This window comes from Cryptotermes secundus, unplaced genomic scaffold (genome assembly GCF_002891405.2).
Source record: "Cryptotermes secundus unplaced genomic scaffold, Csec_1.0 scaffold246, whole genome shotgun sequence".
NCBI lineage: Eukaryota > Metazoa > Arthropoda > Insecta > Blattodea > Kalotermitidae > Cryptotermes > Cryptotermes secundus.
In genome coordinates, this window is record NW_019742444.1 from 170,495 (window position 1) to 195,423 (window position 24,929).

The 24,929-nt window shown below is 38.1% G+C and overlaps 1 protein-coding gene across 2 annotated transcripts; it reads right to left on the reverse strand.

The window, feature by feature from the left end:
- Positions 1 to 1,505: 1,505 nt before the first annotated feature.
- Positions 1,506 to 24,446, reverse strand: LOC111873119 (serine hydroxymethyltransferase, cytosolic). 2 transcript variants are annotated; one of them, XM_033754978.1, is made up of 10 exons: positions 24,302 to 24,446; positions 23,714 to 23,991; positions 23,303 to 23,529; positions 19,709 to 19,884; positions 18,149 to 18,331; positions 15,596 to 15,808; positions 14,414 to 14,586; positions 8,148 to 8,322; positions 5,854 to 5,970; positions 1,506 to 4,187 (listed from the first exon to the last, which is right to left on the reverse strand). In XM_033754978.1, exons 2-10 carry the CDS (start codon positions 23,717 to 23,719, stop codon positions 4,021 to 4,023), a joined length of 1,437 nt encoding a protein of 478 aa, XP_033610869.1. In that variant the 5' UTR covers positions 23,720 to 23,991; positions 24,302 to 24,446; the 3' UTR covers positions 1,506 to 4,020. The 2 variants fall into 2 exon arrangements, with proteins under 2 accessions (XP_033610869.1, XP_023723316.1); XM_023867548.2 differs by lacking the exon at positions 23,714 to 23,991 and having other exon boundaries at positions 24,302 to 24,445.
- Positions 24,447 to 24,929: the final 483 nt, after the last annotated feature.

The window sequence follows — 24,929 nt, forward strand, 5'->3', positions numbered from 1 at the left end:
TGTCCAGTCCCTGATTGCCTTTCTGGTGACTCCTATAGAGATGCCTCAGGCTGGTTCAGGTCCTATGAATGGATGTTCAGCTCCAATCTTTGCCAATTGGTCTATTTCGTTTCCAGCAATACCCTCATGCTCCAGCACCCATATCAGTTGTACCCTGTTATGTTTGGCCAGTTCCATGAGGGTTTGGTGTTTGTCAAGCGCTTTAAGTGCAGCTTGGCTGTCAGATAGAATGTAGATGTTCCTATTTCTGTACTTCCTATCTAGATTCTCCTTAATACATGCCTTAATGGCATCTCACACCCCTATGGGCCTTTATGCCTGGTTACAGGCACAGCTTTATATACAATGCACCAGCAAACTGAGCAACATCTGACAAGTTTGCAAGTAAACACTTGTTTTCTGGTATGATTTCTGGTGTGTACCAGCTGAAAAAAAGCAACGGTTTTGTTAGTATTAGGGTAACCAGCTATCAGTTAAGGCCTGTAATACTTTCCAGTATCCTGTGCAGAATGTAACAAACATAACTTGTGTGTTCACAACTAAAATACATCTAGGAGTTTCTTTTTACAGATTTCATGGCTAATCTGAAGGTTTTCATAATTTTCCTGTATTACTACAAGCGACAGCTAAATGTCTTTAAATTGGCTATAATGCTTCATTCCCTCCTCCCTCTTGCAATTCATAACATCTGATTAGCCAGAATGTCTCATGTCATTATACAAGCTGGAAGTGTGAAATACTGACACTATATAGTTTCAATACTCTTAGCTGCTGAACTCCAATTATATAATTTTTTTTTTCTGTGGCGCTACAGCCCCAATTTGGGCCTAGGCCTACCTCCATGAAGCTCTCCGTTTCACTTTGGTTTACTAGATCTTACACACGCGGTAGGACTCCTTGGGCAAGTGATCAGCTCATCGCAAGGCCTCTACCTGTAGACAAACACAGAAAAACGCACACAAACATCCATGCCCTGAGTGGGATCCAAACTCACGATCCCGGCTTCCGAGCGAGCGAAGACAATGCACGCCTCAGACCGCTCGGCTACTGTGACCGGCATATAATTGTTTAGTTATTAGATACTACAGTAACATTTGTTAATATAGTCAGTAGAATAAGTATTCTTTGGTGTGAAAAAAATTATAAAATCGTTTTCTTTTGGCACATGAAAAGTGGATAAGAAGTTGTGGGAAGAACTGGTTGCCTTCTTTCCTTTGATAAGACATGGAGACCATAGAGAATGATGCCTCCAATTCTTCATGTCCACAGGAACTCATTCATAGAGCCATTGCCTAGCAACTCCTGTGACACAAAAGAGATTGCACAGAATACAACATAGCCAACTATTCTATTTCATGTATTCATTGCTGAAGGAATGTGTTTACCAAGCCGTTGCCTAGCAACAATGGGAGGGATACACATACATACATACACAAAGTGATGGGAAGGATTTACAAATGTGCCACTGAGATAGGCCATGATACAGATGCCAAGTTTCATAAAGATTGGTTCAGGTAATCAAAAGTTTATTGAGGGGGATACACACACAACAGGGTTATCTCATAAGCTTACTTTTTATTTTCTTTTTCTAAAGAAAGCAGGCTAAAAATATTCTGAGTGAAAAATATTTCCCCAAAAAGTACCCACAATTACATAAAGTACTCATCAAAATCATCATGAGTATCTCAAACCGAAAGTGAAGCATAAAAGTTGCCTTAGGCTAGTGATTTGTATTGAGAGAATATATGTTCCACACCATATGATAATATACTTGTGAAGTGGCGTTTGTGTCGGGTAAATTATGTTTCTACATAATATTTGTATAAAGCATTCATCATGGGAAGAAATCAGGATTTTGCATTACTATGTAGAACCACAGTAATACAGAAGCTACATGTTCTTATCCAGCACCGAACCCATTACATAAAATTAGCTCAGGGGTGGATGAGAACATGAAAATGAGTATAAAAGACTTAACACTAAGGCTCTGTCAGATCCAGGTAACCCCCCACTTAAAATTTGCTCCAATTAGCTCTTCAGTATTGCATATCAAAAAGTTCAGGTCACAAAATCTTACGCCTTCAAGTTGGGAATCAAAAATGTAGCACCGCATGTAATTTCAGTGTTCTCAATTGAAGTCTTGTGAGTTGGGTTGGAATGCCCGTTGCTGGGGTGAATTTAAATAAATTTAAGTATGTTACTATAAATGTTGTAAGTAATGCAACTGTTATATTAAAAGAATTAAATTAACTTTGTACATTATTTCACAAAATTTTCCTGAAACCTTTTTTTTTTTCAACAATAGCCATCAGGTAATGGAATCATAACTAATAACTGCTGGCAATCCTGGAAGGCCAGTGAGACTCAAAATATCCTGAAGCATTTGTCTTCTGGGATTTAACACTGTGCAATCCAGTGAAAGTCTGTGGAAGTTTCAGAGGAACATACCACATGCATCTTCAGGGCTGAAGAGTAAGTCAAACAAGAAACCAGCATGCAGCAGCAGCAAGAAGAGCAGAAATGAAACAAAAGTTGGATAAGAATAATTCCTCTGATCACATTGCTCAGCAGTGGATGCTGGACATTTATGTACACCATGCATGGGTTGGACTCGAAATGGATGATTGGCTAGGAAACATTTCACGAGTATGATAATGCTTGGTCTTTCAGCAGCTTATTCTATCATCCCATGATAACAGATGCATGCGCAGCAACGGCAGAATGATGATTAGCAAGATATAGCCAAAATATTCCAGGACAGAACTGCCCCAGTCCCATTCTGCCCACCATAAATTGCATACAGACTCCATGCAAATGTACATTAGAAGCTAGTATACATCTGAGCTAAGGCTTGCCTTCCACTGTTCCTACCTAAAGCACAGTAATAAGTTATTTTTGTATATAAAATGTGATTTCTTTGTTCTAAATGTCAACAATGGTACAGTCAAAAGAAGAGACAGACTGAAACGTATGCTAATAAGTTCAGTAATATCACATATGAATAACATACAAGAATCTCAACTTAAATCAGATTTAAATGACATTTCAGTTTTACGCTGCAGAAATATGAGGGATATGCAGAAAGAAAAGATACAAGTCCAGTAAAAATGCAAGGGATTTTTTTTTTTTTTCAGAAAAGGCAGTGTGCCATGTGAAATAAGAACAGTATAACAGGGCTGGGTTCACCGGCCACAGACACGGCAACGTTGTGCTTGTAGTATGTGTTTAAAATGGCCGTGTCGGTTCAAAATCCCGCCAAATGTGAAGTTTGTGCAGTAATTCGATTTCTTCATGTGAAAGGAGAAACCGCTGCTGAAATTCATCACCAACTTGTTTCTGTTTATGGCGAAGATGTTAAGAACAGGCAAAACGTAGCAAAATGGTGTCATGAATTTGAAGCAGGAAGAACTGTTGTTCATAATGAAGGCCATCCATTGTCACTAATGAAATCATCCAAAAAACCGATGAAAACATTCATGCTGACAGATTTCTAACCATCGATGAACTTCATCAACAAAGACCAGAAGTGTCAAGAACTGTTCACCATGGCTAAGAGAGCAGGTGGGAGATTTCTATGATGCTGGAATAACAACTCTTTCCCAGGAACACTAAGTGCATCGTGATCCATGGTGACTATGTTGAAAAGTAAATAAAAGTGTGTTGTAAAATTTCTACAAGTGAATAAAAAAGAATGCTTTACATATATTTTCTGGACTTTGTATCTTGACTTTCTGGATATCCTTCGTATTTTCAACGTGTCGTGTCTGAATAAAATAATTTTCAGCACATGTATTATTTCTCATTAACACTACATGGTACATGTGGCTACAAGTCAAAGAGCAAATAAAAAAATATATTTTAAAATATCAAAAGTTGATGATGCACAAAATATAGTAGCTGGACCAACACTTGTTTCCAACTGGAAACACTGATGATCTAGAGGAATGTTTAAACTCTGATGTATGGATATTGTTAGTTTTCCCAATCTGTGAGCAGCTCAGCTCAGTGATGATATACTTCTTAGTAGTCAGGATATCCTGGCAAAGGGAATGTCCGTGAGAAAGCCTCGACTTCTTCGCGTAGTTCATTCACCTTCTGTATGATTGTATCATCTTCTTTCAGGACACGCTTGAAATCAACCAGTTTTGGTCCTGAGATTTTTGTCACCTCTTTTGACAACTGAAGGCCTGTAAATAAACAAGTTCACATCTACAACAATTCTTGGCTGTTTCAATTTTATCAGCTTCTGATAATGTTTGGCAAGCTTCATGTTCAATTTCCTGCAGAAGCAACCATCAAATTGATAAAAAGTGCTACATTTAACAATATGCAATGGTTAAAGTACCTATCTACATTCAAATTATAACATTAAGAACTTATGATGCCTACTTTCTTTGATCATTCAATTTACACAATAAGGTTAGCAGGAATTATAAAGTAATAATTATATAACTTTTTGTCCCCTTTCCACACATAATTTGTGCTAAAATACATTACATTTTTTACATACAACTCAAGTTTCTCAGTTTCAACATATCCATATTTTTAACACACAAAACTGTTGTACATGTGTAAGATTTCTGTTGTACATGTGTTCATGCTCTATCTTTCTACAATTTTTCACATTCTAGCTTCAATCACTTACCAGTTGTTGTTGTTCATTGGAGAGGGTGGGTTTCCCCATGCACTTAGACCAGATATTGGTCCATTGTGCGTCCCCCTATGATATTCTACCAGTCTCTATACCCTATCGGTACTGGTGCGTGCCATCAGTCCCGACTCAGCCAGTGAGTTCGGCCTCTACTGGCTCAGCGGTATCTTGATGCATCCCCCATCTACCAGAGGCGTTAAGAGACTACTGTTAGGTGGGAAATGTCCTGAATTTTGCTCAGAGGTCTCCTTGGGACACGAGATTCTTTTACATGCCGTAAAGCTACGACACAGGACCCACAGCTTGAAGTCCCTCCCAGAGAATTTGTTCCCTGAATTTTTCCGCCCTTACAAATTCCACGACCTCCGCCGGGTTTGAACCCGCATACCTTGAGTCACGAGGTGGGAACCTTACCCCTAGACTACGGAGGCCGCTTATCACTTACCAGTTATTACCATTACATGGAAAGTTAAACAGAATTTTCACACAGTTTCCTTGGGGTTTTATGTTCAATATATACTTGTATTTCTTACTGTGCCTTATTTCAGGATTTTACTTTATATATCACTTCTGATGTTCCCACCCCAGAAGTTCGCTATCCAAAATTTAACAACTGGGACAGAATAATACCAGATTATGGTTCAAAACTAACATACCTCTTTTCATGTGGGAACATATATAGATGATAATAGATAAATTAAAAATGAAATAAACAGAAAAGTAACAGTTCAAAATGTTATTTGACTGTTACACATATGGAACTGAAACATTCAAAAGGCACATAAAATACATACAAAACATATTTTAAGCTGACATATTGTTGCAGATCATTGATATAAAAATCTGAAAGTTAATGAAAAGAAAGAGTGAAGATGCAATAAAAATTAAGAATGCGTTCACTGAATTAAGACAAAAGAATACAAGATTCTATACTGAAGATTCTTGACTCCCCCGTGTCTTCATCTTACCTACCATCGGATGTACTAATCTGCACACAGATGTCCCCCCACCCAGAATAGATGCAGGTAGGTAGAAGTCATGATGCTCCAGCAGCCCATAATTACGGGCATTAGCCACCCAAATAAAATGGCAAGCCTGTTTCCTCTGAACTGACAGCAACTTACCACAAATAAATGTAACCTGTTAAATTTAATATTCCCATAATAAACAATTACATAAGAATTATAACACCAAGTGTTTACCTCTGTGTATGAAGTCTACCACTTCATCAATGTCCTTCTCCTTAAATCCTCTAGTTGTGAGGGCTGGTGTACCCAGGCGGATCCCACTTGGATTCAATGCACTCTTATCTCCTGGAACTGCATAATATACTTAGGAATTAATACAACAATCTAGCTCAGACACATTATGTTTGAGTTGTGAATCTATTATCATTTTGCTGTACTTAGCAACCCCTTGATTATAAACAAAAGAAGTGAAATGTTCAAATTTGTTTTATTTTCTAAATACCTCATCACATTACTAATATAAAATATTTGTTTTCCCCGTGTATTATCTGCACTGATTGTCTGAAATGGTTTTCAGTTATATGAGTATGATTTAAAATTGTGTTCTATTAAATTTGTTCCTCCACACAAAATCACTGTCTAAATGACAATTTATGTTAGAGCCACAATTCTTAAACATTTTTCAATTTTTTTCATATTTCATTTATATACGAGGCCTATTCAGAGTTAACTCCATTTATTTTGGGCAAGTAATGTCAGAGCAGGGGAGAGCACACACATGCAAGGTAGCATCATATGCCTCATAAACCATCACATAACTGGTCACCTAGTATTTGTTCTTGTCTCTACAGAGTAAGTTATGATGTCTCCTGCAATTGAAAATCCCGCCAGCTGAAAATTTACTTTCTTCCCGCTAAAAACATCAATGCTACGGAAATCCATCATGAATTGTGTGCGGTTTACGGCCAAAATGTAATGAGCGAAGGAACTGTAAAATGATGGTATAGAATGTTCAAAAATGGGTACACAAATGTTCATGATGAAGAGTGAAGCGGTTGCCCATTTGTAGTGAATGATAATCCTGTTCAAAGTGTTGACCAAAAAAATTTGTGAAAATTCAAAATTTCAGAACTTTTGTGTCAATCTCACAAATTTCATGCACTGTTCTCTACAAGATTATCTCAGTTAAGTTATGCTATCACAAGTTTTGAAAAAGTTAGTTCAAGAAATGCTCATGGGTGTGCACAAAATGCAGAGAATGGCTTCAGCTTTGACGTTTTCAGAGCGATACCACAAGATGGCGATCAATTTCTCAATCACATTGTACAAGTAAGAGGCAATGAAACATGGGTTTCATTTGTGAATGCTGAAACCAAAGAGCTGTCAAAGCAGTTGATGCACATACATTTACCAAACAAGCCGATTTCTGCCACAAAGCTGATAGCAACTCTTTTCTGGGACAGGACAGGAGTGCTGTTGATGGAATTCATGAAACAAGGAACCACAATAACGTCAGTTGGTTGAGGCACTATGCTACAAGCTGGAAGGTCACAGGTTCAAGTCTCGATGAGTTGGATTTTTTTAATTTACCTAATCCTTCCATAAACACTATGGTCCTAGGGTTGACTCAGCCTCAAACAGAAATGAGTACCAGGAATCTTCCTGGGGGTAAAGGGCAGCAGACGTGTAAGGTTGTGAGCCAACTGTCTAGAAAAAATGTGGGCACCTCAGCATCTCACAACCCTATGGGCTTTCACGGCCTGTTACAGGGATAGCTTTACTTTACCTTACTGTGAAACACTATGAAACTGCATAGGGCCATGCAGAACAAAAGGTGTGGGATGCTGATATGAAGTATAGTGCTCCTCCAGGACAATGTGTGTCCACATACGGCTACTCCCACTCAAGCACTGCTGCAGCATTTCAACTGGGAGTTGTTTGACCACCCTCCTTAAAGCCTTGATCTCACTCTGAGTGACTACCACCTGTTTACCTACCTGAAGGGCTGGTTGGGATTACAGTGCTTCAACAGTAATAAGGAGTTGATTGAAGGTGTCAAAACGTGATTGAGCTCACAGGCAGCAGACATAGGCACACAGAAACTTATTCCCCAATACGACACGTGCCTCAATTCCAGCGGTGACTACAGTGAGAAGTAGCTCGGGTATATATGCATTTTTGTACATAATAAAATTTGTTTTTCTCATTGCTTGTTTTGTTAACCGCTTACCGGAGGATGCTTTCTGAATAAAGTAAATTATGAATCCTAATTGGATGAAAATACCCAAATAATAATTTTATTGTAGGATCCGAGATTCTCACAGCACTGGTTATGAACGGTTCTGTCTTCTTGGATATAACGATCTGTAATCAACCGAAAGCAACTGATGTTCCAGAGAAACATGTCACCTCTCTCTTCATGGTTGAAGAATAACCAAAGCAAGAAACAAGCACAACGCAAATAACAAGCAGTCAGCAAGCATAAAAGAATGAATTTGCAAACACAATCATTGTATCATTTTCCTTACCTGTGTTCTTATTACAGGCAATAGAAATCTCCTCTAGAATCTTCTCTGCTCGTGCACCTGTTATACCAGCTGACCTCAAATCTACCAACAGAAGATGCACATCTGTTCCACCAGTTACAACTTTGTATCCATACTTTTGCAGACCAACACAGAGTTGTCGTGCATTTGCAACAACCTTTTGAAATAAATTTAAAAAGATTAGCACACAATAAATCTAAAGCTTCACCTTACTGGAACTAACTACATGAAACGGTTTTTCTTGCAAAGCAAAGAGTCACTGAGGCATTCACACAGTTGCCCCCATTTCATGGAACCCAAAAGTTCATTACCATCACCAGAAGATCTTACCATGGATCCTATCCTTAGCCAGATGAATCCAGTCCACACACACCCAACCTCTTTTTTAAAATCCATTTTAATATTATCTTCCAATCTATGCATATACCTTCCAAGAGGTCTTACTCCTTCAAGGCATTCAATCAAAATTCTATACACATTTCTGATCTCTCCCATGTATGCTACATGGATCCTTCATTAGATCATAACGATGAAGTTTGCAGAAGAGAACAAATTATGAAATGTTCATCAACTCTTATCAGTTACTCCCTGTCAGGTCCAAATAATCTCCTCAGCACCTTGCTCTCAAATACCCTCAATTATGTTTTTCCCTTAGTGTGTGTGACCAGACTGCACACCCATACAGGTCAAATTAGTTTCACATACTTTGATTTTATATTTTTAGGCAACAGACAGGAACATAATGATTTAAACTGAATTACAGCAAGCATTCCCTGTATTTATCCTGCTCTTAACTCCATCAATAAAATTCTGATTTGCTACCATCATCCCTGAATATCTGAACTCTGCAATGTATCCAAAGAATTTACTGAGTATGAGGGGTGAGCCATAAAATTGTCCCTAGCACAATGACCTTCAATGATCTTAAAGGATTTACTAACTACAATCACAAAGTTTCTTGAAGTCTATGAACAGCAGATATACGGTCTCATTCTGGTCAAGTGGGATTTGTGGTGGACAAAGTGGCACTGGGGTAGGATTTCTCCCGAGTACTTCGGTTTCCCCTGCCAATCTTCATTCCACCAATTTCTCTACAATCACCCTCACCTATCATCTGGGGCTGGTACAATAGGCCAGAAGTGGCCGCAGTACAAGGGACTCAGTCCCACCCCACTAACAATAAAAAAATACTGTCTCATTGCACTTCTGTCTTTTCTTCAATATCTGATGAATGCAAAATACATGACCAGCAGTTGTCTATTACACATCAAAATCTGCACTCATGATGGCCAAATAAGTTTGTCCATATATGGAAGGAAAATGATGTCAGATACAGTTTTGTATCCCTAATATTTACTACAGTCAGTTTTATCATTCTTTTTATAAATATGTATAATTGTATATTCCTTCAACTACTACAGAAATTCTTCCTCACAGATTTAATAAATTACTTGATTTCAAAACATAAATTTCATCTCCAGTTTAAATAAACTTCCCAGAACTTGATCAGTGCCTGGTAATTTATCTCTTCAACTTTTGTAACCTCAGCCCAAAAATACCTAACACTTTAGAGTAAAATTATTCATGTCCTATATGAAGTAAATCTGCTGCAGCACAAGCGAGCCAGAATATCTCAGTTAGTACAGTAACACAGTATGGGCTGGATGAGCAGAAATTTAGGTTTTAATTCCTAGGACAGACAAGAGATTTCTCTCTTCTCCACAATATCCAAACTGGCTTTGGGACCCACCCCAGCCTATCAGATGGGTACCAGGGGTTCTTTCCCAAGAAGCAAAGAGGCTGGGGAGTGAACCTGACCACTCGCTTCCATTTAGTGCTGAGGTTAAGGATATGCGGATCTATTCCCTCACTCCCCCATACATCTTAATGGCATAGTAATTAATTAATTAATTAATTAAGGACAGGGACAATAAGGGCTTTGCTTTCTAGTGCAACACATGGCTGACTCACACAACTGTTGGTAAGGGCATTCACCTCCTCCTGGTTCATCAGGGAAGGTAGAAAACCATATAGTGATAATCCTAAGCTTCATTTCAGTCCATAAATAGTCCCTCTGTATTTGAATCAGCCCAACATCATTAATCCCATACACATTTAGCTGACAGAAATCAAAATATTCTCATCCTTTACCAACTTAGTTCCAGGCTGGTAACCCTTCTTAAATATGTTTGTCTCCATACCAATCTCCACTATTTTTGTCCTTACTGTTTGTTCCTAGCTCATTACTTTTGTTTTAAAAAATTCTACTTTCTTGTTCGTGACTTTCATCTATCATGAAAATGATGAATTTCAAATCAGACCTCTTTCCTACCTCTGTATGCCAGCTGTAAATACATTTAGAATCTGCTGCACCTAGCAATGGTAATACTATACATTATGCTTCACCTGATCTTGGCCATCAGAGGAGCAGTACTGAACCATCTTCTTAATAGTGTCATATGCATTAGTGACTACATATGGGGTTCAAATTGGTAACCGGATTTACTGACCACTTACATGTTGTAACTACAAATAATTATTACATTAATACTGATTTACACACTCCAAATCGTTCCACACTAATCTTCTCAGTCTAATTCCACCAGTATTTACTATCTGTTACCTGGAAATGGATTTTTAATACAGCAACTATAAGTCTCACTAAATTATACAATCCCAGTATCACTGTACTACAGCACAGGTAAAGTAACACACTAAGTCTTCACAGGCTGACTTATAACTATTCTCCAACTACTAAATTCCCATGGCTATATCCTACCAACAACTGCCTGAACTGAACTATGCTGAATCTTATATCCTCTTGGCACTGACCACACATAGAAAACACAGACTCCGTATTGTTGTGTGATGTCATCCCCTATGTGAAAATGTGTTTACCGAGCTGTTGCCTAGAAACAGGTTGCATAACCCCATGAATGAATGAATGAATGAATGAATGTACAGGGGGTGGGCCTTCTCGGCCCTTGCACCGCGTCCTACAGTAATTTTTGTGCTTCCCCTTTTGATTATCCCTTCAGCAATCCTGCGCTTCGAATAAAGCACAGGATTTTGTACATGGGGGCGTCGAAATAGTCACTTGGTTCTATAAAGTATTGACCCAAGTGACGTAGTCTTAAGTAAGCTAAGACCTCACATTCACACAGGATATGTGTGGCTGTTTCGTTTTCTTCTTGACACCTCTCACAAGTGGGACTGTCACTTAGTCCCAGTTTGAAGAGGTGTCCTTTAAGGTGACAGTGTCCTGTAAGTAGTCCCACCACCCATCGTAGCTGGCACTGCATAACCCTATTGTTCTACTGCTGCAAGCATGTATTACCTAGCCAAGGCTGTTTCTGTAGCTCAACAGTTCTTGCATGGAGCAGATACACCACAATATAAGGTAGAGTTAGCGTATACTAATTCAATTTCTATTTCATTCCTCTTGCTTTTCACATTTCAGGAAAACTGCAAATAAGTTTAATATCCTAACTGCTCACTTTCATTTTTCTCAGGTCCAAATACTATATAATTCATTAACGTTCTTCCTACACTCTCTCACACAATACTTACCATAATTCTTGGTCCTACATAGCAAGACATGGTGATAAATACAAAGTAAATAAATAAATATATAAATATAAAATTGCAGACATACTGATCTCTCACATTTTTAGGGAAAACTGAATTCAAGCATCTTCCAGTCTACTAGTAATGTATGCAGATATTTGTGACTATGGAGCACACTTGAATACCCTAACAGCAGCTCTAAAACTATCAGAATATTTCACAATTAACAGCATCCTCAACCATTAATGGGAAATGAAAAAATTTGTAATGTTTGTCCAAGGTATTTCTAGACATAAAGATTTTTTTTTAATGTTCCTAATAAGTAGTGATGCTTGTTCAAGTATTTCAATGAAAACCACATGGGGCTCTTCTTTGTCCTTAAGCTATGCTGAAGACTTGATGGAAAGCTTTGGAATTCCTTTCCTGGAAAATTCATATGACTGAAATCTATACAAATTATGAGTTCCAAAATTTACAATTAAATAAACACCAGATCTCTCTTATTTTCAATGTCTTCACGTACAAATGCTGACTGGTTCCACAAACTGACTTACTTCCATGAGGTTACATGGAATATGGTAGTGTAAAAATACAGGCACTGGGGTGGGGGGACAAAAATCTTCAAGCAACACTTCAGTTACCTGTGAACGAATGTCCTGTAAGCATGTTACCGTTTAATAATACACTGCAAATTAAGGTAATTACATTTCCCTTTCATTTTGCTTTAAATTGTAAATTCTTCACAGAATTTATTTAAATATAAATAATAATATGTTTTGAGTTAAGTGCTGACTGAACATGTTCCTAACTTTTAAATGTATACAAGAGAACTACTGTTCTAAACCATCCTCTATCAATATGGAAATGACACTGCCTCAGTAACAACTGCTAGCTAAATTATAAACTCTTAAGTATCAACATGAGGACGCAGGATAGCATAGCAAGTATAGCGATTGACTATGGGCTGGATGACCAAGGGGTTGGAGTTCAAGTCCTAGTAGGGTCAAGATTTTTCTCTTTTCCATGTCGTCCAGACTGGCTCTGTGGTCCACCCAACCTCCTGTTCAACGGGTACTGGGGGCTCTTTCCCTGGGGGTAAAGCAGCCACAGAGTGAAGCTGAACACTCACCTCCAGCAAGTGCCAAGGTCAAATGAATGTGGATCTATACATCGACTCCCACATACGTCTTCACGGCACAGTGCTTAATTAGTTAAGCACAGGGACAACTTACTCAACATGAGTATGTCATTCAAAACCCATGGCAACAGAGAGGGCCACAAATTTGACAATCAATTCACTGGCCTTTGGCAAACACCACAAGGACTGCCATAAAACCAGAACAGGTAAGACTGTTAGCACCTATTCAAAGTGTTGGAGAAGTATCTTTTCTGCAGTCAGACAAATCCCCACTGTCATAAAACACTCTTTTCTGTCCTTTGTATGATTAAAACATCAGTGCAAGGACATGGCACATACATTACATATAGAGACTGTACTGTTTTTCTGAAGATACCACCTATAAAGTCTTATTTGGGGAGACAGTTTCCACAGACTACTGAAATTCAACCAAAATCATCACAGATGTTTTCAAGAAAATTGCAATTTTGTGTTCAGGGACCCTTATTTTTTTTAAGCAAAATGTTCATATTCAGTGGCCACTGACCTAGGATGAATAAACTCTTAATATTGAATATGATGTTTGGGTAGCTTGGTAACAGATGATGGAACGTGTACTAATGAAATTAAATCCAGGATTGCCATGGCAAAAGCTGCATTTAGCAAGAAGAAGAATCTTTTTACCAGCAAATTGGACGTAAATTTGAGGAAGAAACTAGTGAAATGCTACATTTGGAGCATAGCTCTGTATGGGGCTGAAACATGGACACTTAGGGCAGTAGATCAGAAACATCTGGAAAGTTTCGAAATGTGGTGTTGGAGAAGAATGGAGAAGATCAGTTGGACCGATTATGTGAGAAATGAAGAAGTGTTAATTAGAGTCAGTGAGCAGAGGAATATCCTACATGAAATAAGAAAACGGAAGGCTAATTGGATTGGTCATGTTTTACGCAGAAACTGCCTTCTAAAAGAAGCTATCGAAGGAAAGATAGATGGGCGGATAGAAGTGACAAGAAGACGAGGAAGAAGACGTAAGAAGATGCTGGATGACCTTGGGGACAGAAGAGGATACTGTCATTTGAAGGAGAAAGCTCTAGATCGCAGTAAGTGGAGGAACTGTTTTGGAAGAGACTGTGGACCTGTTGTCTTGACAGATTACTGACGATGATGATGATGATGATTGAATATGCATACAATCCATCCAACTTCTTGGCTGCTAGTAAGGTATATATACAGACAGAAAAATAGCATCCCAGAAACATTCAGTTGTGCTGAAAATGTTTAAATCAGTCAAAATCTCAAGATCAGTTTTCCCATGTTCACAATATTTTCTCCAACTACAAATATGAGAAAGTAAAAGGAAGAAGTATAAGACATATAAATATAAGAAAGAAAAGTTCTTTTTAGGCTGAACACTTCTTAGTATGAGCTATTTCTGATAATATTATCAGAAATAGCTCATACTAAGAAGTGAATTGCCAAGTATCCTAACAACTGTAAAATATTTAGTACCTTTCAGTTGGAGACTAGAAATCTATGATAAGAAGTACATGAATGACCACACCTGCTCCTGGTAATTGCGGAACTCTGGAGTCTTCGCTTGCAGGAAGGCTGTGGCAATACCTGCAATGGTATTATTGTGTGGTCCACCCTGCAGGCCAGGAAATACAGCTTGGTTGATCTTACTCTCCAAATCATACATAACTTTCTCTCCTGCCTTATTCACAGACCTCACACCTGCAAACATGACACCCACAATCAACAGTGAAAACTTCAAATGCTCTCTTCACAAAATTTGTCATTACTATTTCTTATGCTTCCAATAATTCATGTACGTCTATCAGAAATTTTTATGAATATTTGCACAAAAGAAAATCAATGAATACACTTTCTTGCCAAAAATTATATGAAAATGTACTGGATTGAAAATAATTTTCTCATCATTCAGCATCTCATTTGACAACTGGTAGCTTCTCGTACTGTTCCCTGATACTGCCACTGTATAATGTAGTCATATACTGGAAAACTATATGAAGCAATGTGCTAGAACCATCTGATGTGGGTGGCATTGGTGTGAAACGTCCAATAGTACATCATATGATATGGCTATAAGGCAAAAGGTACAGTTGTCCATGTGTTTAATTAAGCACTATGCCATGAAGACATAAGGGGGAGTGGAAGTAAAGCTTCACCATTCTTGAACTCAGTGCTAGAAGGAGATGAGTTGTCAGCTTAACACTCCAACAACTTTAACTCCAGGTGAATAGACCTTAGTACCCACTAGAAAGGAGGATGAGTGGGCCCCAGAGTTGGTGTGGACAATGTGGAGAAGAGAAAAAATTTTGCCCCTTCCAGAAGTCGAACTCCAGCCATCCAGCCAGTACCCCATTGCTATACTGACTGAGCTATCCCTACTCCTAATGATGTGACTGTAGTCAAACAAAATTCTGCTGACTTACACTCTACAAATTTGGAGACTTGATAATGCTATATCATTACGGTAATCCCCACATAAAAGCTATGGGGGGAAGATGCATCAACTGTTTATTCAAGTGTAAACAGAACAAAAAGACTACATTAAATTTTTAAACCTGTTTCCAAAGAACTTTCATACAATAAAGTCACAACATTTACAAGTTTGAAATTTGTTTTCCGGAATTTAAACACTTCAGGCAGAGCATAACTCTGTGAAAGATTAATTCACTTGATGTAAAGATGTAAAGACTATAACATCATATAAACCTACCCTTCCTGAAGAATATAACGCCACCACGAGGTCCACGAAGCGTCTTGTGTGTGGTGGTGCTCACAATGTCACTGTATTCAAATGGGCTGGGAATAACTCCAGCAGCCACAAGACCAGAAATATGTGCCATATCAGAAAAGAGATAAGCGCCATTCTCAGCTGCTATCTTACGGAAACGCTCATAATCCAAGCATCGAGAATAACAACTGATACCTGCACAAATACAACTAAGAATAACATAAATAATTCATCCTACATATGAACATGATGTAATTAACACCTTTATGCAATTATAAATGGCAGTGCATCATGGGTTTGAGATCCTACTGGAAGTGACATGAAAAGCAGACTACAGAGTGAAGTCAGACTCACTGGATTGCCATCTGGGCATTCACTGTGCTAGCCTAGGCTCATTATTCATACACAGTGGGGTTAATACATCATTTGATAAGGGAACGATTTACAGCGATATTAAAAAAAAAACACACAATTGTGCAGGCACACATACACACACATGAAAGCTCAAAATTGTGAAACACTGTCTTTTAAAAATATCTGATCAACAGTTTGAACAAGAGCATCATTCACCACAGATGGCCAACCACTTCGCTCTTCATCATGAACATTTCTTCACCCATCTTTGAACATTCTACACCATTGTCTTACAGTTCCTTTACTCAATACATTTTGGCTATAAATCGCCATGCATAATATACAATGCATTTCTGTAGCACTCATGTTTTTAGCATGAAGAAAGCACATTTCACAGCTGGCAGTATTATCAATTGCAGGACACATCATAACTCACTCTGTAGAGATAAGAAAAAACAATAGGTGAGCAGTTATATAAGACTGTTTACAAGGCAATGAGTCATGTGATGCTACCTCGCATGCATAAGCTCTCCCCCACTCCTACACTAATTGCCTAAAATAAATGGAAGTTACTGTCTGAAGAGCCCTCTTACATCAAGATTGTCAAAGTATGCTATTTACAGAAACCTTTAAAAGGGTGAGTCATTTTCAGGCAGTAGGAATTCATCAACAGAGTAGAATGAGTATGTAATTAAGTATCATCTTAGTGCTACTTTAAATTCTATCTTTTCATTTATATGACTTTAGAGTCTAGACGGTAATCAATGAAAATTCTGATGCCAGTGTAATTTGTACTTTTCTGAAAACATGAGAGGTTAGCAACTTGTCATACATTTCTAAAATGCTTATCTTTTATAAATTTTTTGCATACATTTTATTCTATGTGTAACTAAACAAAGCTTTATTCTGCAACAGACTAAAGGATTGCCTTGCTCTGTTGGTAGCAGAAAATGTAACTGGCTATTATACAACAATGGAGACAGACACTTCATTACAGATTCCATTCATTAAGACTTCTGGTTTCTTTACAGAGAATATAAATATTTTACCTTCGATATTAATATGACTGTAGACGTTCATATGCGTTTCTTTAATTAAGACCTTGGGCATATAATAGCAAAAACTTAATAATTTGCACTTACAATTTTAGTTTATTTCTTGTAAAGTTTAGATAATTTTGTATCTTTATAAGCACATATAATCTACTATGTTTACATGCTATACAAGCAGACATGAAAGCAAATGAAGTCATATATGCTTGACAGATATCCTACTATATTGATCCAATTGCTGTTGCTGAGAATAAAAAGAGCCTCTCTCTCAATCCACTCTGAGTTCTTATTATTTACGACAACCCTATATTTGTATTTTATGTATTTTCTTATCAACATTACTCTACATAATCAGGCTTACATTAGTGCCAAATATCAAATTCACACACAATGTAAAAGTATTTACAAACACGAGATTTATAAGTAGTTACTATAGGATTCTGACGATGGTGTATGACACACTGATATATTGGGTTTTTGGACTTTATCCATCGTCCTGGTTTTTAAGATAACTAATAAAAACATGACGTTTCAGAAACTGGATCTGTTTCCGCCCTCAGGTGAAGGAAAACACCTATTCTGCTGGGTCCGTTAGAAAGAGCTAGCCTGAATCACTGGATTGATTGAGGCTATCTCTTTCTAACGGACCCACCAGAATAGGTGTTTTCCTTCACCTGAGGATGGAAACAGATCCAGTTTCCGAAACATCGTGTTTTTATTAGTTATCTTAAAAACCAGGACGATGGATAAAGTCCAAAAACCCAATATATCAACGAGATTTATACCTCAAAATTATAAACATTCCATTCATGATACAGCATGTACAGTCACGAATATTTATATCTGGCAGTTCTTAAACAGATTTTAGAATTCAACTACAGAAAAATAAGGATCACATGGTAATACATTTTTATGATTCTGTTTTGCTACTTGACAGATACACCCTGAGTGCTGTCCTGGCACAAGTCAATTTGAGTTCCACCCAGGAAACAACCATACACATCCTCCTGTACACAGACAATGGTCATATGTGCATGTATACGCATAAACACTCTCTCACATTTTGTCTGCACAAATCTGAAATAAAATTATCTAAGCATGATCTTACTTCTATATTATAATCACTCACCAGCAATTATCAGTTTGGGTTTGAACAGCTTTGCAGTTTCTGCTAGGCTATCATAGTTAATAAGGCCTGTATTGGGATCAACCTTATAAGGCATCGACTCGAAGAAGATCGAACTTGCAGAGATCTTCTTAGTGGCCGTCATAAAGCCATGAGAGAGGTGACCACCATCAGGAAGATCAAGACCTAACAAACAATTCACAACTCTAACAGTTTTATAATGTCTGACTTTAGTCCAAGAACCCCAGTTACATGTGAAGGGAACTTTGGCTGGTGTAGAGGGAATGTGGGTTACATCTAACTGAACTGAGGAACTCAAGACATACTCATTTACTCTTTACTATCTTATTTTTCCCATATTGATTTCTATACCAAGACCCTTCTCATGTCTGAATATTTCAATAATAATGTATAATGTTTAATCTAGAAATGCGACAAACAGCTTAAAATGTTCAATGACAGCAAAGGAAACGTTTTCTAAATGATCTGATCTAAATGGTCTATTTATTTCTGGATTTCCCACCAAAACCTGGTATGCATTCCTCTTTTCTATCATCCTTGCTGAGTAAATGGTGGCTTCTCATGAAGGACTCGGCTCCATGGTGTTAGTCAGCATGATGTCACTTCTGTTTGTTTTTAGAAGGTGAATTTAATAAAACTAACAAGTGTTCAAAGCCTGCTTTCTGTGCACTAATTTTCATGTGCAAGTCAAGAAGTTAAAGTGCCCTGTTATTTTTTTACTTATTTTATTTTTTACGATTCATTTAGCTATGCTGTGTGTGGCTCAAATTATGCATTGATGAATTATAGGACGATTAGTGAGTAATGAATTTGAGAGGATGCAGGAGGAAGGTGTAGCCTAATTTGAGATACCATCCTGAAATTTTCCTGGAATGACTGTGAAATACCAGAAGTCTCAATCAAGATGGACAATATCCAGACCAAGATTCGAATTCGTAACCTCCGGAACACAAAACAGTATTCCTTGGTATTGTCCCCATTTCTTTATGAAGATTAGCCTATTTCAGATGCACATACAACAACTGACCTAATCACGAAATTACAGACATTATGTGTGTGTGTGACATAAGAAATAAGTAAACCATTTCAATATTTCAGTATAATCTAATCAGTGATAATAAAGGCCAGAGAACTGTTACTTTAGCTGACGTGCGCGCGTGTGCAGGAGTGAGTTCACACACACACACACACACACATGCATGTCACCATGTATCATCAGATACAGAAGGAATGAACACAAAATTCATATGGATAAGGAATTCACATACCTAAAGCCTAGTGCATTGAAATGTAAATTGTATTACGCACAACTTCTACAATCTAGTGATAGAAAATTGAGGTTCTCATGGCAATGACTATGAAAAATGCTATGTTCTGAAATATGACACCATGCAGCCTGGTAGAAGTTTATCAGCATTCTGGAGGAATGTTAGTAAACTTCAACCACATTACATGGTATCATATTCCAGGAGATATACCCCCCACTTCAGAGATTCCTAGTTTGAAATCAATTGTATGCAATAGCTGTGTAAGTATACATACCCATGATTCTCCCATGAGGCTCTACAACAGCAGTATATACAGCAAGGTTTGCTGGAGAACCAGAATATGGTTGAACATTGACACCCCACTCTGCTGGGTCAAGTCGGAAAGCTTCAAGTGCCCTCTTCTGACATAATATTTCAATTTCATCAATGTATTCATTACCACCATAATATCTGAAGACAGAAAAATGACACTCAGTATTAGAAAATCAACTTGTACAACTTGTTGTGTTTGGAATATGATGTACATAAGTAATTACCAGATGCCTTTTCTAATTTCTGTAAAGTGGTGATTATTTCTGTACACCCTCTAACTTACCAACATAATTGGTACTAAAACTAATGTATATAACATTTATTTTCAATTTCAATGCGTTTAAAAAACACAGGGATGTCCAAAATGTCTACGGAACCATAACACAGGAATAATTCATAAAGCTAAAGTTGCCCTGTTCTTAATTAAGTTCTATGGCATGAAGACCTTTGGGGAAGTGGAAGTATGGCTCCATCATTCTTGTACCTGGTACTTGATGGAGGTGAGTGGTCAGGCTAGTGTCCCTACCACTTTATCCCAGGAAAAGAGTCCACTGGATAGGAAGCTGGGTGGGTCCCGGAGTCAGTCTGGAAACTGTAGAAATGCGAATAATCTATTGACATTGTTGAGAATTGAACCTCAGCAAATAACCTCATAGCTAAACTGAGCTGTCCCAGCTCCAATAAAGGACCTACTGCAAAATTATGTAGGACAATGAGTCTGCAGTGTGCAAAGCAAAGTAGGTTCAAATTATGGCAGTAAGATAATTTCAGCGTCTCCTGTGCTATCCATAAATTTGGCTGGTTTGCCTTCAGTGAGTGGCAACTTCTCCAACGTAACTGCTATGAGGAAAACCTGAACAGGATTGCTCCATAATGATACTTTTTTTTAATTACAATGTTCCGCCTACCCAGAAAATGAGATGACACACAACACTAAACCTGCAAGCACCACATTATTAGCAATATATTTTCACTAATTTTTTGTCATTGGTTTATTTAAAAACTGGTAAAGCCTACTGAAATTTACATGCAGAGTTCTTAAAAACAATCCTCGTTAAAAATACCTACCTTAGTAACTTTATTTGGCTCACAGATACATATTAAAGCGGAACAGACAAAAGAAAAAAAAATCCATGGTTTTAGTCCATAAGTGAACTATACCGATGAGTGACCACCACTTGTCAGTGAAGTTAGTGCTAACTTTAGCAGAAAGAGGGTATCACGTGGTCAGCGTAATGAATACCCACGACCATTAATTTCAGTTTTCTAGACCAGAGCCACTGTTCCCTTGAAATAGCTCTTCAATTAGCCTCACAAGGCTGTGTGGACTCCATTCCAGACCCACTACTTCTCAGAAAATCCAAATCTGGATCTGTAGCCAGAAACTCTGACTGCTTGACCACAGAGGCATTCAAGATGAACAGACACTTCATAAATTTAATTAAAAACTATAATTTTGACATTACCACAAAAAACTCCATTCCCCCTTCCCAGGTATACTTTGTAATCCGCCACTGTATAAATATGCAGTTACACATTATTCTGAATGGTCTCAAAAGGATGTAACCTACAGAATAAACAATTCCCATCTTTAGCTTGTTTCCATCCACTGATTCACTTTTACATATTAAATCATGATTTCACTGAATATGCATGCAAAAAAAAAAAGTGGAGAATTCATTCTAAAAAGGCCAAGACTGCAGTGCTAACTGAAGCATAAGTAAAGACAGAATTCCAAGGCTCTGCCTTGTATACATATAGATGTTTTCAGCTACACAAATTAAATATTGTGTATTGTCACATGAAGTGACAGGAGGTTGGAGAAAACTGCACAATGAGGAGCTTCATAACTTGTACTCTTCTCCAAGTATAATTAGAATGATCAAGTTAAGGCGGAGGAGGTGGGCAGGGCATGTAGCATGAATGGGAGAGACAAGGAACGCGTATAGGATATTGGTGGGAAAGCGTGAAGGAAAGAGACCACTGGGAAGAACAAGGCATAGGTGGGTGGACAATATTAAAATGGATCTTAGAGCGATGGATGGGATGGTATGGGTAGGACTGATCTGGCTCAGGACAGAGACCAGTGGAGGGCTCTTGTGAGCAGGGTAATGAACCTTCGGGTTACATAAAATGCTGGGAAATTCTTGAGTAGCTGCAGAATTGGCAGCTCCTCCAGTAGGGCTCAGCTCCATGAGTAAGTAAGTAAATATTGTCACTTGGCAGAATGACTGTGACTGACGAAATGACAAGGATGTGGAAGGAAGCAGTCATGTGTCTGTATCACAGCACCAATGTCTGTTTGCAGAAATATGATAAAAAAAAAAAAAACTCTAGGTAGACAGCCAGACTCTGGACCAAGTATCAAACCCATGGCCTTCCAAATACAATTGTTAAGTACTAAGAGCTATACCACAATTCTGAGTAATGACTTACTAATTATCCAAGCGAAAAAGTAAATTTAGCAAGTTTATACTCCAGATAACTGATGCAATGTTAATAAATACAATTTTTATAAACCCATAACAAAAAAGTTATGCAAACTTTCCATATAATGAGACTGCCTTAAATAGCTTGTTCTCTTGCTAAACAATGGGAATAGAAAACTCTGCAGATGTGCACAATATGGTTTGATTCCCTTACTTTCATCAAACTAACAAACAAAACCAAAACTGTGGAGCTCTATCTTCTGGAATATAATGACATGTGGTCCAATTAAAATCAACCAACATTTCATAGGAACATGTTACATCCATCTTCAGTGTTTATGATTCATTCATTCATCTGTAATCTGTCAGACGACAGGTCCACAGTCTCTTCCAAAACAGTTCCTCCACTTAATGCGATCTAGAGCTTTCTCCTTCAAACGACAGCATCCTCTTCTGTCCCCAAGGTCATCCAGCATCTTCTTACGTCTTCTTCGTCTTCTGGTTCGCAAGCATGGTGTCTGTTTTTGGAAAGAGACTATCCAGGTAAAATGATAACGTGGTAGTTTTTCCATTTGCTTTCCACATCGCAGTACAACAGCCGTTCAAACCTCTCCGGTCACGCCCGTTGCTATACGAACTTGAACCATCTCGAGCATCATTTGCTCTGTGCTTCAAGTCGCTGCTGATGACCCTGCTTCCAGCATCAGTTTTTGGTTTTTGGTATCTCTCTTCATCTGATGCCCACCCCTTGACCCGTCCAGCAAAGTGTTTATGATAAGACAAGCAAAAACAAGCATGGAGCAGGCAGGAAGCAGAAGGTAATATTTCCATGGAGAGAACTCTTCAGTCACAACTCCTACAAAACCAGAACTATTAAGAAGCATTTTGGAACAAAAACCAACCCTGGACTATGGCACACCAGGAGAACCAAACTGTAATCTACATTATAACTCTGTGAAGAATCTGATAGTGTTTCAAGGCGATATTACTGCACATCTTGGACAAAGCAAAGCTAGTTTTTAAAACAACCATATGAAAATTTTTAATGATTGGTTACAATCCAGTATTACCTGCAAGGCAATGAAATAAATCATGATCAAACACTTTCACATGCATTTAATTGTTACCTCTGTCCTGGAAGCCCTTCTGAATATTTGTTATGTAGACATGAACTTAGGCATTGTAGAACAGGAAGTGATGTAAAGTTCTCTGAAGCAATCATTTCCAGCCCATGCAACTGTCGTTTCTTCTCTTTCTGGATGAGTTCAAATAAGTCTGGATCACAATCCCATACATTTTGATTCAATGATGTAATGTCTCCACTCATTCTTCTTCTAAACTCCACCTGTGGAAACTGATACAGAAAATCCTCTAGCAAAGAGTATCACGAATCTTTAGTGGAAAACGAAATCTGCATAACTGATGTTATGGAAACTGCTGAAATACTGGAACCCGTCGATTACTACTACTGATACTGAATTACAAAAAAAAAATTAAGCGTATCATCGATAATGTAAGGGTCATGGCTATGTGATAACCTTCATTTCTGACGTTCTTCTCCAACGTTATCATGTTACACATCTGAAAGATGACCTCTGAGACTGGAGTTGAGATATTGTGCATTTCGATCCAAGAAAACGGGTTTCAAACCAGAAAATCACTACCTTCTTCTGGGCTGTAAGGCCATGTAGTCCGTTAAATGTGCAGCTACGTTTCGCAAGAACGTACTTCCCCAAACTTCTCCGTAGATGGGTACGTCAAGCAAACAACTAACATGTCAGTCGCAAGCTTTGCTTTCTTGGTTTACTCTTTGATCCTGCAGATGAAGAAAAATAAGTTCCTCTGAAAAGTAGGTGGACTTTTAGCGACCTACATGACGTTACTCTTCAGTACTCTTTACAATCACGCTGTGAGAACCTCAAATCCCTAAAATTTTAAAGTTATTTAGCGTTTGGTATTGACGAAAACGCAATAGTTAAATAATATTAAGTCGCACAAACTGACTGTTAACTTGTCTTAGAATTTCAGACTTTTCTGAATCTTTCTCATTGCAAAAAAATACGTTACCACCAAACATAAATTTCAAACTTTTCAGAAATCATTCTCAGTGCAAACAAATACGTTACCTCCAAACAAGCAAAACAACCTGTTCACACAAATCGCAAAGTCTACTGAAGCTATTGAATTTGTGAATCAGCCGGTTTGATTTTGTCACATCGGACCTGTTTACGTACTGAACAGCCAATCAGGAACGATCAGGCACCAACCATGCGTTCCGCATTCGTTGTACCTTGGGGAGCCGGGAGCATAGATGATAGCCACATTATACCGGACACGACCCACAGTTGATCTGTTGAGCTAACGGAGCCGAATCTGTTTTTCCGTTGCAGATGTTTTTTACAACCCCGTGAAACTCCCATGTTATTGGTTGGCAACATGGCCGCCATGACACCTCGGAGCAATGCTCCTGCCATCTATGTCCCTCATATAGGAACTAAATTTAAAATGGCCTCCTGGGACGAGAGCACAATCGGTAAGAAGGTATGCTACTTTACAAACTATTTTGAGTGCTCCCCCCTCTGCACCCTCCAATGCTTTTTTCGCTACTAGCATTAAATACTTTTACAACCAGATCTCTTGTACTGCAGCGTCTCTTTCCTTCTGGCTTTCCCACCAATATCCTATATGCATCCCTCACCACCTCCATTCGTGCTACATGCCCTGCCAACCTCATCCTCCTGGACTAGTGATATT